This window comes from Dipodomys ordii, unplaced genomic scaffold (assembly GCF_000151885.1).
Source record: "Dipodomys ordii isolate 6190 unplaced genomic scaffold, Dord_2.0 Scaffold20, whole genome shotgun sequence".
Taxonomy (NCBI): Eukaryota; Metazoa; Chordata; class Mammalia; order Rodentia; family Heteromyidae; genus Dipodomys; species Dipodomys ordii.
Genome location: NW_012267236.1, coordinates 4,467,078 through 4,486,694, shown reverse-complemented (window position 1 = coordinate 4,486,694; position 19,617 = coordinate 4,467,078). Strand labels below are relative to the sequence as shown.

Sequence of the window (19,617 nt, the reverse complement as noted above, 5' to 3'; positions counted from 1 at the left end):
GTCAGACCTCATCAGCAGAAGGAAGCTGCGTGTCATGAATAGCCTTGTTTCAGGATCCAAAATAGAGAGTGCATTGACTGGTTTCTAAGCTCCTGCTCAGCTAAAGATAAAAATACCGTGGGCTGAGGGGACGTTCCCAGTCATAAATCAATCAGCCACAACTATTTCTGTTCTTATCCTTTGCCCCAGGCTCCTCCTGCAGCCTCCACCCCGTCCTCCCCAGCCTGGCCTCCCCGCCACCTTAGCCGAGGAATGGGATGAGGCTGGTCCACTGTCCTGACAAGAGGCCAGCAGGTGGCTATGTCACCGTGGGAATCCCCACACTGCCTACAAGAAAAAGGCAGGCATCTGTTGCCTCCAAAACCCTGCAGGGCAGAGGTCCGCTCGGATAGGCAGATCATTTCCCAATATATGCCAGATCTCCTGGCCTGCCAGGTCAAACACTGTCTATGCGTAATGGTGGATTTCTAGGAATAAACAACCTGGAGTAAGCCCCTAAGCATGGTGAGAGGCTGGGCTTCCCTTCATGAGGTTACTCTAATTAGGTATTCCAATCACTGACCACTGAGAGGATTAAATGAGACCTTGGAGGAAAAGCATTCAATTTGGCACCTGGCATATCACAGATGCTCAGAGAAGTAATCTCCTTCCCCTCCCCCCTGCTAGCCTTCCATCTGGAGCTCAGGCTCTCAGTCCTACCCACATCTTTAACAAGCTCCTTTGAGATTTTTTTTCAGCCTATGAGGTTCAAATCCAGCTCTTGGAGAAGCCCTTGAGGACATTTGATCTACTCTGAGAGGCTCAGTAATAACCAGATACCTTGCCAGTGGAAGAATGGTCTCGTTCATGATCCTCTACTGCCCTCTGCAGGACAGAGTGTCACACTGCAGGCAACGTTAATGGTCTGCCTTGTGTAATTCCAAAAACACCTTACTTACCCTTTAGACTTGAGGAACTACACAGAAAAACAACAAAGCAAGGAAAGGTGTCTGAGGAGGATGTCTCAGGCTGAGATCTGAAGTTCACAGTTCAAAGCTGGCCCAGGAAAGAATGTCTGTGAGATTTTTTTTTTATCTCCAATTAACCACCAAAAAGCCAGAAGTGGAGCATATCAGCTTTGAGCCAAAAAGTTAAGACGCAGTACCCAGGCCCTAAGTTCAAGTCCCAGCACTGGCGCACATGGGCGCGCACGCACGCGTGCACGCACACACACACACACACACACACACATGCACGCACACACTATACCAAAGAAAGGAATTTTGTATGTATGTGCATGCACAGATGTGCACGTTTGTGTGTATTTGGTGTATGCCTTTAAGAAATAAAGGCTGGCTACATTATGGAAGATGCTAGCATTTGATGTGACTTTAATGATTAATAAGCATTTCTCGCATGCAAACCAACTGACAGTAGTTGCATTTCTTTTGACTTCATGAACCAACTAAACCACTTCCTTTCCCCTGTCTCTAGGGCCAGCACTGTGGACTGTGGTAGGGTGGGTGTTGTAGACTATGAAAGCACATGACAATGTCACACTATCTACTCAGTACTATGCTGTGATAGAATCAGCTCTTGGAACAATGAACCTGTCTTCCTCCTGCTTTCTTTACCAACCACAAAAAGCCAGGGGAACCTGAGCAGGTATTAGGTCTAGACATTGCATAATAGTGGAGGGAGCCAAGTGTTTGAAAGCTGCAGCTCCCTTACATAACTGAAGTTTTGGGGTCATATATTTATAGACTCAGGAGAAGATCTTGGAGATTATTCTAACACGTTTATTTTGCAGTGAAATGAAACAGATGAGGAAAATGGCAGTTGAAGGTCACTCAAAGAGACAGAAATGGGATCAGAACCAAGCTCTTCTTGACTCTTTCCCATCGGATGATATTGATTTCAACAGCATCATTCCTGGAGGAAAATTATACTGGCTTTAAAATAAAGAAGATAGTTCAATTTTAATATAGAAGAAGATGATGCTGAAAGGGAAAGAAATCTAACACATTGAAAGTTCTCAGCAACTGAGTTGGTGGGATTTTTGCATGAGAGGGTGATTTTACTTTAAGTAGCTTCAGAAAACTAGATCCAATTAACCTTGAATTTGTTTCATTCTTTATTCTCTTCAATGATCCAGGGGTGGTTAGAGGTTTGAATCTGCCTCATTGGGAAAGGTGAGTGTAGATCTGTGTTTAGAATATAGTCAATTCAGTTCATTGTTTTGAAGGAAAGGTTTGCTGGAGAAGATGCGAAGATTTGGAGTGACTTTGCTTTAAAGTTTTTGCAGTTTGTGGGATCCTCTTTGAAGGATAGCACTTGGGGTTATGCAGGCTTTGCATTGGGTGCACAAACCTACTTCAAAGACATGATTAAAAGAGACTTGAAACAACTCCGATTGCTTCTTTGCCATTTAGGCCAAACGGTTATGAATTTGCATATCATTGTTTGAAAATTGTATTTGTTGATCAAAATCTTGCAGTGTATTCATTGTCTTCTAACTGTCATCCTGCAGAAACACAGCTTTGCAGTCTTGGGTGTGTGGATCTGGGTTTGGCGATACGTGCTTCTGGATTCTAGATGTACCATGGTGACCCACAAATACACAAAGGCTTTCTCGTCAGACCCGAAGAGACCAGGGTTTGAACTTTTCTGGTGTTCCAGTGACACACTGGAAAGGAACAATAGAATTCTCAGGTCAGGGTCCTCTGATGGAGTCCCTCCTGCCCTGCCTGACACACCCACCCTTCCTTACTGCCAGCCACCATTCCAAGAGCACCATTACATAGTCTCAGCCACAGGAGATGCTCCAGGGCAGGACTCCCTCACTGCCCAGTCATTCATTTATTTTCACTGAACACTGTCCAGGTAGCAGCCGTTCTAGTCAGGTCTGGTGACAAACCATTTAGAAGTGGTCCCTTGTCCCCTGGAACTCACAGTCCTTGCAAAACACAGCTGACTCAGTCCTCCTATCTGCTCAGGCAAATCCATAGGCTCTGTGGATTTTAGGTCATGGGTATGTAGCTATATGTTTGAGGATGGAGGTCTCTGAGGGGTTCTTTCAATGACTGAACCCCATACCACGAGCTCACCTTACATTCTGTGTAAGCTACTGGGAGATACACAACACCACTACTGTGGAAGAGAGGGGTTTGAATAGGGAGGAGCCACGGTGGGTTCTAGGCCAGAGGAACATGGCTGTACCGCTGTGGGAACTACCCAGCCTAGGAGATCCTAAAGGATTCTGCTGACTGGGCACCCTTGGTGTTCTTGTGTAGGATGACAGATTTGCTGCCCTGGGGCCTCTCCCACCTCCTCACAACAGGAAACCCTTTGTGTCACAAGCACACAAAGACCCATCAAATTTCAAAAAGAGGAACCTCATCTCTAGTATCAAGAAGAGTCCAGTCCTGCCAACCCAACAGAGGCGCTGAGTGCAAAGCCTCTGTGTACAACTGCTCCTGCACGCCTCCATCTAAGCAGATACCCTGGGTTCCCAAGGGATTGCACCATCCTCAAGGTCACTGCGGTGTCCCTAGTATCAACGTGGCACATGGTGATCATGACACAATTGGAGCTGATCATATCAGTCTCCTCCTCCAGCCATCTCACAAAGAAAAGTCCCCAAAATGGTGGTGACTGACACTGAACACTAGACTCTTCTGGAGGTTTACCAATCCCACACAGCCTAATAGCAAACAGAGAATGCCCCGGGCCTCTGATCACTAGGCAGGCCTAGCTGCAAAAATATCTGCTATAAAGGGCTTTCCCCTTATTCCAAGTTCAAGTGGGTGTTCCGCACCACTTGGGGAACGCAGAGCTGCCCAGGTGAGGGAGAGCCTGACAGCTCTCCTCCCTGCAGAGGCTTCCCCTGCACCTTGCCAGCCTAGCCCGGGTCGTCTGGGCGTTTGAAAGGCATCCTACCAGAGTGGTGAACTGGTCCACGCAGGCATTGCGAATCTTCTCAGGGGTGGCAGGGCTGTCGAGCTGGAAAAGTTGCTTCACATTGTAATCTGTGCGCTGGGCCCGAGCTGCACGGATGGCGTCCTTGATAGCAAAGAAGATGGAGGAGGCCAGGAAGAGGGGCGGCTCCCCTATAGCCTGAACAGACAGAGCACGAGGCAGGCCATCAGTCAGAGCAGCCCAGCTCCGTGTCTGTGCCCAGATCCAGGAGGCCAGCTGGTGAGCCGGGCACAGGAAGGCTGGTGGTACTTACAGGGCCACACCCAGCATTAAGGGGTCCACACCCAATGACAGGAGGAAAGGGCAGTAAAAACTAATCAGGTGCTGATGTATTCTTCTCCTGAATGAGTGGACCTCTGGGGAAACATCTTGTTGCTTTTGCTATGGCATTTTCTCTGATGGAACCATGTAAATACAATATTCCACTGAAAGTTTATGAATGCTTAATAATTATGTTTTATAGATCAGCAAAACTTGGCATGAGTGCCCACCTTACAGTTACTAGCCTGGAGGGTATAAATGACCTGTAACTCTGACACCAACACTGCTAGACCCCATAATTACACTCAGTAGCTACTGGAATTATAGGAATAGTGGCAAACACTAATTAAAATACTTCCTTGCAGAGCTTGGCTTTTCTCCACCAAAAACATAAAGAAGAGGCCATCTGTGTCAGAATCATTAAGGATGTTTATTAAAATGAATGTTTCAAGGACCTCCAGAATTACTGAATCAAAAATTTCAACTGGGTGATCCACAGAGGCACATTTGTGTCAAGAGCTCTGGGGATTCCTCAGACAGGATGAAGCATGAGAGCCATGTACACAGACACAGGAAGCCACAAATGAACAAATGAACGTTGCATTGGTTACAAGAGATTATCTAGCTTCCTTCACCCATCCAGGACTGAGCTGCTGAGGATGTGGCTCATTGGTAGCGTGGTTAGCTAGCATGCCAAGGTTCTGAGTTCAATCCCCAATGCCACACTAAAATCAATAAAATTACATGAACAAGTAAGATCTAGAACTATAGCCATCAGCCAATAAAATGATTTTCCACCATTGTGTTACAGTTACTGGGGATAAGGCAGATCACTGTCCACAGTCCTCCGGCCATGCTGGTCAAGGTTGGACAGCACAAATGTAGTAAATGTGCTGATTCTCACAGGACCATGAGGATGTTATTCTGTAAAATCATGAATCAAGCACCAGGGACACAGGTCTGCAAGGTTTGACCTTGCAGGATTTCATTAAGGAATCCCTTTGAGTCTACCCAAAGGAGCCTCTGGCCATACTAAAGGCAGGGTCCTCAGTCCAACTCAATCAGTCTTCAGGCAATACTGCCCGGTCCTCTGCTGCCCTCAGTGAGTATGAACTGGAAGGCTCTTTTGCAGACCCACCAAGTGGCTGGCCAAAGGCCATCATTACCATCCACAGTGCAGGTCAGAAGGTCACGCTGACCCCAATGTCCGTACCTTGGAGGCATAGATGGCCTTTTTGTTGGGGCAGTCTCGAAGCAGAGACACCCTGAACTCAATGGGGATGCTGCCAAACGCGGGGATCTTGTAGGTGCTGGGGCCTCGCGTGTGCAGGCTGCCCTCGGGGGAGTAGTGCAGCTCTTCCAGGGTGAAGAGGCCCAGGCCTTGGACAAATCCCCCTTCCACCTGCAGAACCGAGACTGTGGTTACCGTCTGTCCCTTCCCTAGGCACATTGTGCCGCTAGTCACAATGGACGGACATAAAGCCACACCTGTGGTACCGTCTGGAAGGGAACTAATGCAGATCTCAGCTACTAGCCTGCTGCCTGCCCCGGCCCCCCAGGATAACCGAGCTGAGCTTTCACCAGGCAGAACAAAGGCTTTCATTCCAGAGGGTCAGTTGAAAACTTGGCAATAATTGTAAGGTTATCTAGAACCTGCCACCATGTGGCCACTGGGGAAATAAGGTAACCCAAGGCTGAGAAGCACGCTCACAGGAGGAGTTGCTTAGATGATAGATTGAGAATTACTTGCAGCCTGCTGGACTCCTCCTCTCCCCTGCCTGTCCTCTGGGAGAAGGGTCCCTGCTATCCGTGGCTTCCAGATCTCTTCTAGGACACCAGTCACTTTATGCTGGACCCTGTATGTGTTCTCCCATTTCTCTGCACAGAGAGTGACATGAGGTACCACCATAGCTGAACAAGCACTCTGGGAGAGGCTGCTGTCAATCACCGCTGCATCCGCAGTGCCCGCCCCCAGTGAAGGCTCTCTAAATGGTGTTTCAGTAAATTAGTGAAATGACTGACTAATGGCTAGATTCCACATTCTCACTAATTGTCCAATTTGGAGAAATGCAATGTATATTTTCTACCAGATGTTCATAACTTCAAGTCTTGATTCTTCCCTCTCTTCTCCTGATTCATGGATTCTGCCCAATAGTCTCATAATTTCTAATAGTGGTTTTCTTTGGGTAATCCATTTACCCTTCTTCATTAAGCCTGGATTTTTGCCCTTGGGGCCCTCCACTATCCCAAGCATGGTACCATTTACTTCCCAGAAGCTGAAAAGCATCTTGGATGGAAAAGCAATGAGCAGGAATCATTCTGATCTCGGATCTCATTACCTGAGTGTTGATCCCAAACTCAATCTCCCTTCCCTAATGTGTTCGTTCATAAATTTAGGGTGTGCACACACATTTCCAATGGTCCCTCATTCACCAACCTGTGTTTTTTTGAGGGAGAAGAGGGTGAACACCCTTGTCAAGTTAATCCATGGTTATTTGATTTCTGCCTCAAGAATTGGTGGGCTGTCTGTCATCAGTCTAAATCTCACTCTGGGAGAAAGAATTCCTAAGTATCATGTTCTGGCCCCCATAAAAAATACCATTAGACCTAGGGAGGAGGGTTACACTGGTAGACTAGACTCTTACTATTGTGTCTCCCCAGGAGTCTCACCTGTCCAATATCGATGGCAGGGTTCAAACTGGAGCCAACATCCATGACAATATCTGTCCGGAGGTTCTGGAGGGTGGTAACATAGGAGTTTGAGAACAAAGGAACATTCAGGGCAATCTAGATGCATCTTGGTTTCACATAGACTAAAGACCCAATCCAACCAGCACGTCCACAGAAACGTAAGGCCCCCACTACATCCTGAGCGCCATCGTCATTGCTGAAATTTGAGGTCAGAGAATCGAATAGCAATGGCCTCTTGGCAAACAGCAACATCTGTGCACATGTGTGGACGGTGGGAACTTGTTCTGGAGTGATAATGTACGGAAGGAGACATGAAATAAACAACATTCCATGGGCTGAGTCCAGTGTATCCTGTTAATGTAGGGTTTATAGGCTAATAATCACATGATGAAAAATAAAAAGGAGATTGTTTTTTGACAAGGAAAGTTTATCTCAAATTCAAACCTCAGTGTCCACAAATAATGTTTTTATTAGAACATAGTCATGTTCACCATATTCCCACCTGCAGCTACTTTCACACTACAGCGCCAGTGCTGAATGGTTGAGGCTGACCGTGAAATCCACAGAGTCTGAAACATGTACTCTGTGGTCCTTTATGGAGGGTTTACCTAACCCTAATATAACGCATGTGTTCCCAGCCAGAAAGCTGGTCTCTGTCAGTTCTCAGAATTACTGTTCCATTGTTTCTCTTGCTTCCCCATTAGGACTAAAATTTTACACTTTTTTTTGGGGGGGGAGGGTCAGTCATGGAGATTGAACTCTGGGCCTGAGCACTCCCTCAGTTCTTCAGCTCAAGGCTAGCACTCTACCACTTGAGCCACAGTGCCATGTCCAGTTTTCTGAGTGGTTTATTGGAGATAAGAGTCTCACAGACTTCCCTGTCTGGGCTGGCTTTGAACATCGAGCCTCAGATCTCAACCTCCTGAGTAGCTAGGATAACAGGTGTGAGCCACCGGCACCCAGCTACAAACTACTTACCTTATGATCCCCCGTTAAGCAGTCAATTTCTACTTCAGAGCAAGCCACTCCATATGAGAAGTAGTGGAAGGGCTTCCCAGTGTGTGTCTCAAAATTGTAGCCAACATCGGGTGTCCTGGGAGAAAAAAGAAGATGCTGGTGTTTGTTAAGATAAACCCACACCCTTCCCAAACACACACACACACACAGCTGGTACTCCAAAATCCTTAAACCTTAATGGTTTAATTTTTTTTTAATTCAGCTAAGTCCTTGGGGGCTACTGGAGTTTGATATTAGCTGTTCACTCCTCCACTTGAGTCACAGCCCTTGTTGAATCTCAAATGAGACTCAGGTGTTCCTAAGCATTTTGTATGTGTACCTATGTTTCAAGGCTTGTGTTGTGATCATTAAGAACAGTCTAGTGGCATTTCCTATCAGTGTGCCAACCCCTGTAAGGTTAGAAACAAAGATGAGGGATATATCTGGCCCACAATAAAACACAGCAATCTCTAAAAAGTAGTCAACTGAACTAGAATGCAAGTTGTTATCACTACAGCCCTGCCTGGGCTGTTCACACAAGTTCACCTGCTCGCTTTTCTCCAGGTGAAAGGGATCAGGGCAGGATGCTGCGCCAGGCTGGTACATCTAAGCAGCTACTCCCCAACTCCTGACTCCGTTAAAACTTCCACAAGTGACATGATATGTTATAAACAGAAGCAGAAGTTCCTTTACGTATTTGGGTTTTATTTTTCCATTTTTCAGAGCTGTACCCAGTTCCCAGTTTGCAGGAATCATGTATGTGTGGGACAGTATGGCTTTTATGTTTTCAGCTACTCAGAGCTTATGGCACACTGTACCTCTGTTTCCTATATTATACAGAAATAATGTGAACTGACAGGCTCAGAATCCACACCAAAATAAAACCAACATGAGGCTGAGGGACAGGGCCTCTCCCAAGACTCTCCTCCACCTCCCACTTCACTGTTTGTCTATTACAACTTGATAACATCTTAGCTGAACTCTAAACTATAAGGGAAATGTAAGGGGAAATCTACATAAGTTCATATTTGTACAAGTTAAATGTGATATAACCTAGAGAACATGGGAAAATATTTCACATATATATTTATGTAACAATTATATATTCAGATGTTCTAATGGTCACACATTCATACAAGCTTTTTTTTTTTTTTTTTTTGTCGGTCATGGGGCCTGAACCCTGGGCCTGGGCACTGTCCAGCTCAAGGCTAGCGCTCTACTACCTGAGCCACAGCGCCACTTCCGGCTTTTTCTGCTCATGTGATGCTGAGGAATTGAACCCAGGGCCTCATGCATGCAAGGCAAGCACTCTACCACTGAGCCACCTTCCCAGCCTCATACAAGCTATTTTTAAACAAATGTTGAACTAATTTCATATCTACTGATCGGTGAAAGAAAAATTCCTCATTAAATTTCTCAATAGACCCAGAGTGAATGATTGTAGCTTTTACAGCTCCAAAGTCAGATAATCAGGGTCTCTATCTATTAAACTGCTACTCAATTTCAAAGCTATAGAAGCTATGTGTTCCCTGTACATTTCACTGTATTAATAAAGTTCCACTGTACTCTGTATGCTGGAATGAGACTAAAACTCTATCTGCTTCTTGTTCTCTAAAGAAAAGAAGAAAATAAAAGGATATAAAAGAGAAAAGCTGCCCACACTGGTGGCTCACGCCTGTAATCCTAGCTACTAAGGAGGCTGAGACCTGAGGATCACAGTTGAAAGCCAGCCCTGGTAGGAATGTCCCTGAGACCCTTATCTCCAATAAACCACCAGAAAACCAAAAGTGGCACTGTGGCTCAAGTGGTAGCGTGCTCGCCTTGAGTTGAAGAGCTGAGGAACAGGGCCCAGGCCCAGAGTTGAAGCCCCACAACCGACAGAGAGAGAGGGTGGGGGGAAACCAGGCACTGGTGGTTCAGCTGTAATCCTAGTTACTCAGAAGGCTGACATCTGAGGATGTCAGTTTGAAGCCAGCCAAAACGAGAAAGTCTGCCAGAGTCTTATCTCTAGTTAACCACCAGGAAACCAGAAGTGGAGCTGTGGCTCAAAGTGGTAGAGCAGCAACCTTGAGCACAAAAGCTCAGGGTTAGTACACAGGCCCTGAGTTCAAGCCCCACAACTGACAAAATAAAAAGAGAGGTAGAGAAGGGGAAGGGAGAGAGAAAATGAGGGAAGAAGAGAGGAAAGAAGGGAAGGAGAGAGAGGGAAGGAAGGAAGGAAACCTGATGTCTAGTACAAAGGAGCACATGGGTTACAATGATGCCCAACTCAGAGCAACAGAACCCTGGATCTTGAAAGAAATGGGGAGGTGGGATTTCCCTGATTGCCTTCCCTTAGTGAAATCGTCTACTACACAGGCAGAACGAGAACTTGGATCTTGGGTTACAGCAGCCCCTGCTTTTGCTTCCTTGGCACGTGGTTTGGTACGCTCACACGACACAGCATCTTTAGACTGGAATCTCCTCTACAGGTGAAACAGCATTTGGGTAGAGCTGGGGTTTTTTGATTTTTTGCTTTTCTTTTTGTCTTGCCCACAGGCTAACAGCATGTGGAACTGAAGGTGACAGTGGAGCTCAGGGTGACAATGCATGGATGTGGGCAGACTTACTTATAAAACCCAGTAGCAGACAGGCTCACTCTGTCCATGTAGGCAGCTGAGATCTGAGGAGAGGAAATAACCATTAGGAGGGGGCAAGGATGGTTTCTAGAAAGTCTGGCCCACTCCTAAGCTTTCCTGAGCTCTGCACCTAGAAGCCAATCATCAGCTCATCTGCCTAGAGACCTCATCTCCCTAGAGACCTCATCTCCGTAACTCTTACCTTGTATCCTCGCTGCTGTGACCAGCACCAAGTCTGCATGATCCAGAGCCCGGACTACAGCAGTAGCCTCTAACTGGCCTGCTGCCTCCAGCCATCTCCCAGCCCATCAGAACTGTTATCATACCACACCACACCACACTAGCCTAGAGCTTTAGATGACTCCCTGTTGCCTGTGGAGCAAAGGTCTGATGTTTAGGGACATGGTTTTCTCTCTGGCCTTTTTTTTTTTTGGATGGTCATGGGGTTTGAACTTTGGGCCTGGGCACTGTCCCTCAGCTCTTCAGCTCAAGGCTAGTGCTTGAGCCACAGCACCACCTCCAGTTTTCTGGTGGTTAATTGGAGATAAGAGTCTCATAGACTTTCCTCTTCAGGCTGGCTTTGGAACCTCGATCCTCAGATCTCAGCATCCTGAGTAGCTAGGATTACAGGCATGAGCCACCAGCACCCAGCTGCTCTCTGGTCTTTTGACAACCCATCCGCACTCAACTATGATCTCTCTCCTAACCCTTCAGTGCCCCTACAGTTATATGGCTCCTCTGCTATTTCCCCCTTCAACAATTAACACAGGTCTGCCACTTTTTATCACCTCTCTTTGGTGATTTTACCCTACTTAGGACACTATAGAAGCAAGTCTCTGTAAGGGATCATTTGCTTTAATATATTAACCTTGTATGTGGAGTTTCCTATTAATAAAGCTATCTATACTTTCTTTACCTATATAATAGATTCTTCAGTATTCTCAGCACTAGTACAACACTAACATTTAAGTTGTGTTTTATATAATGTTTATTATCAAGCTCTTTACCAGGTACCAGACGACAATTAGAATTTCACATATTATCTTTTTTTTGCCAGTCTTGGGGCTTGAACTCAGGACCTGAGTACTGTCCCTGAGCTTCTTTTGCTCAAGGCTAGCGTTCTACCACTTGAGCTACAGTGCCACTTGCGGCTTTTTCTGTTTATGTGGTACTGAGGAATTGAACCCAGGGTTTCATGAGTGCTAGGCAAGCACTTTACCACCTAGCCACATTTCCATCCCTGTGTATTATCTTCATATTCACCAGAACCCTGTATGATTTAAATTATTATTATCTTCGTTCTTGAGCTGGAGAAAACTAAGGCTCAGAGAAAAAGATTTGGCCTAGATCTGTACTAGGCTACATGTAATAGTGTACGAGGTGTGTGTGTGTATATGTGTGTGTGTGTTGGTGATTATGGCTTATATATTGGGGTTAACTGCTCACAAATGACACTAAACTACGTGGCCATAGTGAGGACAAAGTTCAAATCACCAAGTCAGAGAAAGAAACTTGTCAAGGCTGGTGTGAAAACAGTAAAATTATCAGACAAATCTATGCTAAAAAGCAACCTACCAGAATCAAGCTATATCCCTATCAGTGATCCCTAGGAAGGTGGGAAGGGAAGCTGAGGTCAAGTGCCACATGGAAAGATTAATAGCTGTAATAGAGTAGCTTACTTTCTTTGAATCTGTGGAGGGGGATTTGTACTATCAGCTGGCTCATATAGAGACCTGTCACGGTTATATGCAGTTCTTCCATTCCAACAACAGAGGGCGCTACAACAGAACCACCATTGAGATTTCTGCATGTTGGTGGAGTTGGAGGCTCCCACTGAAGATAGGCCTCCTTGCAGCTTCCTTCTGAGGGTTTCAAATGTGCCGGCATCTGGTCTAGCACTGAGAAAGCTGGGCTCCTTTTTATTAGGAGTTTTGTTCTGTCATTACTAAAATCACAGGAGTGATCAAAAGCTCCTGAGGGATGTTTTTCTCCTGACTCTCTCATGGATGGCATCTTAATGGCCCTGGACTCAAGAGCTGTGTGAGAGGAGAATCTGCCAGAGACAGCCATCAGGAAGATGAAGGTCTGAAACAGACACTGCTCATGGAGGCTGCTAGACACATCTAGTGTAGGACCTGGTCCAGGTGAGTCGATATGACAAGGATGCCTTTGCTTCAGGAAGGCCAAAAAACAACTCCCACAATACTATTGAGATTTACAGATCAAAAACTTCCCTGACGTGACTCCCCTTAACTCTGAAAACCACAGAGAAGGGGGCCCCGCAGAGTTAACATGATGAAGAGTTGAGGTTGAGTGTGTATGAAATCACACAGACCACCTCAGCTTCTTTGGGCTTGTGTGACTAGGTCATCATCCCCTATAGTTGGGTGGGTGGGAACAAAGGCCCGGCTATTGTTAATGTCTCTCTCATTTTCTTTTCTTTAAATTTTATTTTATTGTAAAGATGCTGTAGAGAGGGGTTACAGTTACATGAGTAAGGCAATGAGCACATTTCTTGTCCAGCATTGTAACCCCTTCCCTTAGTGTTCTCCCACTATTCCTTCCATCCCCCACCAGACTTACCCATTCTTCCCAGGAGCCATTGGGATTCTTTTTCTTGAAGGGTTCCAGCCTTTCCAAGATCGTCTGACAAGCTGCCTAAAGAACCCCACCACCACACACCAGACATGTCAGTCCTCTGCTTCCACAGCCCAGGTGATACCCAGGCCATGTATAAATCCCCGAGAGGCTGAACAAGGCCACGGCTAGCCAACACTGTGCCCAGGGTGCCATTCAGGAATGACTGAGGTCCAGAGGGAAGCCTAGGGACCCTCCTAAGGGCCTACCCCTGGTCCTCTGGAGAGCCTTCCTTACCCAGTTCCTAAGATGTCAGAGAGACTTGTGAGAGACTCTAGGGCCGTCTTTCATCAAGCTCTTTGCTTGAGAGACAATAAAGAGCTCTGACTGGCTGACCTCAGAATCACTCTGTAGTTTCAGGCCATTATCATGTAACCACTTCCAATACCAGGAAGTACACTTTCCCAGAAGCCCCTAATTTCCCTTCAACTCCCCACACCCTCCACCCTGGCCCCTGCCTTTCAGTCTTTGATGGTGATTACAGTTAGAATTCTCTTTTAGTCTGGTGTTTGAAGGAACAGAATCCTCCTGGAGAACAGAGACAAAGCCCTGCACAAGGGGGTTTTGAAGGCTCCCATGTCCTGCTCTGGTCCTGAGCTGCGCCAGCTCCAACAGGCTCCTTACATAAACAGCCTGACCATTGATGTCAGCACTGGCTGAGGCAGCAGTGGGGGAGGTGTTGGGCACGGTATTAGTGCTCGTCTCGCTGATGTAAATCTTGGAGATGGGGATTTTCAGAGCTCGGCTGGCCACCTGTGAAAAGGGACAGCATCAAAGACTAGGGAAGAGGTTATAATGGAGCTTGGCTGTCTTCTTCCCAAGGTAAGATTTAGGTTTCCTGTTAAAAGCAAGAAAATCATTTTGTAAGCTCTAATCCTATCGGTTCTGGGATACGCTCACATCTGGCTACATTTGAAGAAACATTTTATCACTTGGTTTGGTTAGATAAAACATTCGTCAGCCCATGGTGACTGCAAGTGCCTTTTAAGAAGCAATTGCTGGATTGTGGTAGAGTCCAATCTGGTCACTTCTCAGGAGCCAAGCAGAAGTGCTGACTCGAACCCAGCCCCTTTATCCCAGCTCCCTCGTCAGGAGTTTCACGGTGTGGGGAAAATGGCTGCCTTACCATGCATCCACCTTATACCCAGAATCCTAGGGCTTGAAAATACTGGTAAGCGACTCAGAGATCTTGCTGACCAATCTCCTTGCACAGAAGAGGACACTGAGGGGTGAAGAGCTGTCGGACTCCATGTATAAAGGAAGTCACGGGCTTGCTGGTTCTCTTCTGACACCTACCCCTGCTCCATTTCTCACAGCATCTTCCCTCCCAATAGACACCACTGTGCTGGAGAGCCATCCCCAGTTTCTAGGCAGCTCACCTGGACCATCTTGGTGTGAAGGCCTTGGCCCATTTCAGTACCCCCATGGGTCAGTAGCACAGAGCCATCTGTGTACACATGAATCAGGGCTCCTCCCTAAGAAAAGAGAAAAAGATCAAAAACAAAAGTAAATCTGGGGCTGGGAATGTGGCTTAGTGGTAGAGTGCTTGCCTAGCATGCATGAAGCCCTGGGTTCAATTCCTCAGTACCACATACATAGAAAAAGCCAGAAATGGAGCTGTGGCTCAAATGGTAGAGTGCTAGCCTTGAGTAAAAGCTCAGGAACAGTGCCCAGGCCCCGAATTCAACCCCCAGGACTGGAAAAAAAATTGGTAAATCCTAACTTAGCTTACAGCTTGGGACCAAAAGTATAGAGCCTAAGGGAAAAAAGAAAACTATCAGTAACATTTTAGATGAACATCCCAAATAAAAATGGTATCATATAAATCTCATTTCATAGCTTTGCAATAGTTTGCAAAGTGCTTTCTTTTATATCTTTCTCTCTCAAGGTCAACCTCAGAGAGAATTCTGAGGTGGTCCTTGTACTATCCATGAAGAAACAAGAAAGCAGAGTAGCTATATATACTCCTACAATCAGAAAGGGTAAAACCCAGAATGTAAGCTCAGGTCTCTTGTGTGTCACTGTCTGGTGAATCTTGGCTTAAGAACAATATACAAGTTAACCATTTCATCTCAACAGTAAAGAGCTCCTGGTCAGCTCTGTAACCAGTGATAAGGGATGTCTCTTGCAATACTAAACACGGGGAGCAGGAAGACAAGAGATGGAGCCCCAGACCGGTAGATCTAGACAAAATTCTATAAAGCAATTACCTGATTCAGAAAAGGAAGAGTGAAGCTGATTCCAAACTTGGTGGGGATTATACACAGTCCTCTCTTTTTCCAGGAGTTCTCCCTGTGGGAAAAAGAAATGTTCTTGTAATGTTTTCCCGATGTGTTTTTGTCTGATTGGATATGTTTTCAGTCAACATCTCAGTGTGAGAACATGAGCCATCCCCATATAGCTAATTGCCATAACTGAGCGGTATTCAATAGTGGAGACAAAAGTTAAGAGGTAGGAATTTGGATTCTGGGATTTGCAATGCGGGTGGTAGAGAGATCACCTGGGAATCTTGTCTTCAAAAAAACCATCACTCTTCCTCCCTGAGCAGAATTAACATGGGGTCAGTGTGCCCCAGTGATCTTGGCCTGACCTTGCTGTAGACAAGGAGGTAATTGTGCCTTCTCTATGCTTGCCACTTGCTTATCTGCATAATTCCGTGAAGAACACAGAGTTGGGATAATTACCCCTATTTTTCAGATGATGAAACTGAAGTGTACTCCAGAGAGATGGAATGACTGCCAACATCAAATTCACAGATGAGTGTCAGAGGCAGGCATCTTACTCCAGTGTCCTTAGTCCTGGACCAATGCCCTCAACAACGCAATGTCCTCAGAAGGCACACAAATGTGTAAAAATAAACCACAAGTGACGCCCACTGGTGCTGAGTGCAGGCTCGAGCCCCTGCCTCCTTATAAGAGCTAAAGAAAGGGAACTCTCAGTGAGCTATCCAAGTTAACAGCCTCCTAAGTTACCCATCCCATTGTAAGCTGCAGAGCTGGGGTCCCGCAGACACTGTCAGAATAGAAAACACATGAGAGCACCGGAATGCGAGCGCCTTCAAGCCTGTCGCTTACTTGTTGAACTTGTCCACCTCACTCCTCCGAGCGTGGTACTGAGAGCTCGTCAGGCATTCATCCCAGCACCTGGGCAAGGTAAATCCCTCAAGCTTCTGGTTGTAGTGCGTCAGGTCCCCTTCTTTGTACATATTTTTTCTCCGCACCTTCCCAAGGAGAGAGGCATTCGGGCCATGTTAGTGGCAAGGGATGGTGACGTGTGTGTGGTGGATGGGGGGGGCGGTGGGAGGGAGTAAGGAAGGTTCACCCAAGACAAGTCTGCAGCAGCCTCAAGGCTGCTCATCCTCTGCAACCATGGAGGACGCCCAAGGTACACATTCATTCTCCCCCCTCACATACACATAGGCTAACGTACGCTGACTTATGCCAACTAATTCCCCAGCTTACTTCCTCTGCGGGCAGCCCACAGGTCACCGCGACTTCGCTCATCCAGTGTTCAGCAATGAGCATCCCTTGAGGGCCCCCAAAGCCCCTGAAAGCCGTGTTCGAGGGCAGGTTGGTCTTGCACATCCGTCCCGTGCCGCGGATGTTGGGGATGTGGTAGCTGTTGTCCATGTGGAACAGAGCTCGTTCCATTATCTGAAGCAACAGAAACCGGAATGGAGAGAGCAGTGCATCGATCTCATCGGCTTCCTAAACTAGAAGCTCCAAGAGCTGAACACCCAACCCCACTGCTAACTGCTCTTCATCGGGCCCAAATCAGACCTGCCCCGAAGCACGCTAACAGCCTCTCTGCCATTCCTCATGTGCCTCTGAAGATGTTAATCTAGCTCCTCTGGGTGGAGCGCTTCCCAAATGGCTAGTTAAAACTGGCCCTTGACTCTTCAAAAAAAAAGTCCGTTTATATCATTCCATTGTCAATTCATTTTTATTTCCACCCATGCTGTACTCAATAGTTTAGAGTCAAATACCTCTGTAGGTCATGTTAGGAAAACAAACAGCCCTCATTCTCATCACTCTCCTTTATCAGCCACATCATGGTTTGTTTGTTTTTTGTTTTTTTGTCTGTCATGGGGCTTGAACTCTGGGCCTGGGCGCTGTACCTGAGCTCTTCAGCTCAAGGCTAGCTCTCTACCACTTGAGCTACAGCACCACTTCCAGTTTTCTGGTGGTTAATTGGAAATAAGAATTTCACAGACTTTCCTGCCCGGACTGGCTTTGAACCAGGATCCTCAGATCTCAGCCTCCTGAGTTGCTAGGATTACAGGTATGACCATTGGCTCCTGGCTCATTAAAATTTTTGATATTGCTGTATCTTGACTTTTTCAGTTTTAAGATTTCATATTGTCTTCCCTCTATGGGAAAGGGGAATTCAATTCCTGCCTCTCCCCCTTTCGTACATACATACCAGCTACCTGCTCATAATATCATTGTATTTACATCTAATCAATAGTCAGCTTAATATTCAAGCCAACACTTGCATTTTTCCATTCAGATTAGTCCTCCCACCTTCTGCAGTTTAGGTAGTAGGGTTGAAGTCATGTCCTCATGCTTGCTAGGCAATTGCTTTTCCACTTAAGCTATGCCCACAGTCCCTTTCTCTAGTTCCCCCTCTCTCTCTTGACTCACATATTCACCTTATAGGTAAACATTAACTTTAGTCTTTCATTTGTACCACTTTTATGCACTTATTACTAGGCCCACTTAAACTTTTCCCTGATTCTAAAAATCTGCTACCTGTTTTAGTTCATGAATTGTTAAATTGACTACACTTAGCCTGCAGATTTCTCTATAGTTGGGTCTTTAGGTAGCAAGTTGCAATCTAACTTACTGGAAGTCAGTCTCATAGAGGTTTGGGAACAAATAGTTGAGTCTCAGCCAATCACAGTAGCCAAGTTTCAGTCACTCACAGATGGCCAGCGGACAGTGCCATCTTGAAATGAGGCAAGTGCCAAGCTTTAACCAGTCAAACTATTTCTACACCTCACTTCTGTCTTCTGCCTACAAATGCCACCCACCCACATAGTGAACTGAGCTCCCTGAGCCTTGCTGATTCTGAGGGCTGCCTGATTCCTTTGTTCTACTAAACTGAATTGGTCTAAAGTTTTTATTATATATATACATATACATATATACATATATGTATTAATACTTCATGCATCCTTACACACACATACACAGAATTTTTTAGCTAGTGTATGCTACTTAAATTTTGCTAGGTAAAATATCTTAAACAAGAAAGATGACTTTTGTAATCAGAGAATATAATCATCCCTGTGATTAGAGATTAGCCCAGGGTGAGACCCTCGAGGTAAAGTCCAGTCAGGAGGCTCTTCCACCTCCACAGACACACATACACAGACACATCGTTGCAGGGATGGGTCCTACTTACAGCCTGAGAAAGATCCTGGGTGTTCCCTGCATTGCTAAAGTGATCCACTTCCAATGCCACAATCTTCCCATTCTTCATAAAGCCAACCTGATGTGTGAGAAAGAGAGAGAGAGAGAGAGAGAGAGAGAGAGAGAGAGAGAGATTGCTCAACAATGCCCTCACTCTTTCTGAGATCCTCCCTTCCCACTTACGCTGCCTGCAGGAAACAGAAAGGTCAGGATATCACATCCTGAAACAAAGGTGTCCTTGAGAGATCACCAGGTTGTAACAGGTGGACAGGCCCCTCAAAGCATTGGACCACAGATAATAAAAGTATGAAAGTTCTACTCTGAAACAGACTGTATATGCCCATCCATCCTTGACCTTATTTAAGTGAAAAAAAAAACCTTTAGAGACTAGTTTATTTAGTGTAGATACAGAGAACCTAAAAGATTAAACTACTTTCCTCAGACTTACAAGACTTTAGGAATCAGAGAAATGAAAATCCCTTCTGGAAGTGCAGTCATGACACCAAGTCAGAATAGGTGGAAGGGGAATTGTCAAGGCCAGTGGGTGAGGAGAGATGACTCCCAGGTATATAGAACCAGGCTGAGCCCTCTATTAATCCATAGAGAGAAAGCATGTGCTGGCCAGAACAGGAAATGGTCATCCACAGAAATCCAGAGAGAAGTTTGGATAGCTCCTGACCATTCTTTGACGGACTGCATGCTCAACCTAACAACCAGTGCCTACATAGGACCTTGGGAAATGTTTCTCACTTAAGCTGCTAAGGGGTCATTGTGACTCCTGTGAACATGCTGATATCAGGTGCCCTGGATGATGGGATTGCCACTGCTGACAAACTTCTCTCACCCTGACTGGTCACAGACCAGATCAGCCTATAGCAGAGCCACAGAATGAGCACCACCTTGTGACAGCTCTGGAAGCTGGCCTGCTAGCCATCTCCAATATACCTTTCTATGTCGCCCATGGCCTATTTGAGTTTCTCGCCATGCTATTTCTTTGTGACCTTTTGCAGAAAGTTATGCAGTAAGAGTGACACCAAGGTGCC

General features: G+C 46.0%; 1 protein-coding gene across 1 annotated transcript in view; it reads right to left on the bottom strand.

Moving 5' to 3' along the window:
* Positions 1-2,089: 2,089 nt before the first annotated feature.
* Xdh (xanthine dehydrogenase) overlaps positions 2,090-19,617 on the bottom strand; it is a 54,881-nt gene continuing 37,353 nt past the window's right edge. Inside the window, exons 24-36 of the mRNA XM_013013800.1 lie at positions 18,567-18,653; positions 16,622-16,813; positions 16,235-16,380; positions 15,371-15,452; positions 14,540-14,635; positions 13,785-13,913; positions 13,107-13,181; positions 10,515-10,567; positions 7,888-8,002; positions 6,889-6,954; positions 5,432-5,620; positions 3,919-4,095; positions 2,090-2,665 (exon numbers count right to left, since the gene is read on the bottom strand). Of these exons, the coding sequence (XP_012869254.1) occupies positions 2,615-2,665; positions 3,919-4,095; positions 5,432-5,620; positions 6,889-6,954; positions 7,888-8,002; positions 10,515-10,567; positions 13,107-13,181; positions 13,785-13,913; positions 14,540-14,635; positions 15,371-15,452; positions 16,235-16,380; positions 16,622-16,813; positions 18,567-18,653 (1,458 nt within the window). The 3' untranslated portion in view covers positions 2,090-2,614. The remainder of the gene's footprint in view (positions 2,666-3,918; positions 4,096-5,431; positions 5,621-6,888; positions 6,955-7,887; positions 8,003-10,514; positions 10,568-13,106; positions 13,182-13,784; positions 13,914-14,539; positions 14,636-15,370; positions 15,453-16,234; positions 16,381-16,621; positions 16,814-18,566; positions 18,654-19,617) is intronic.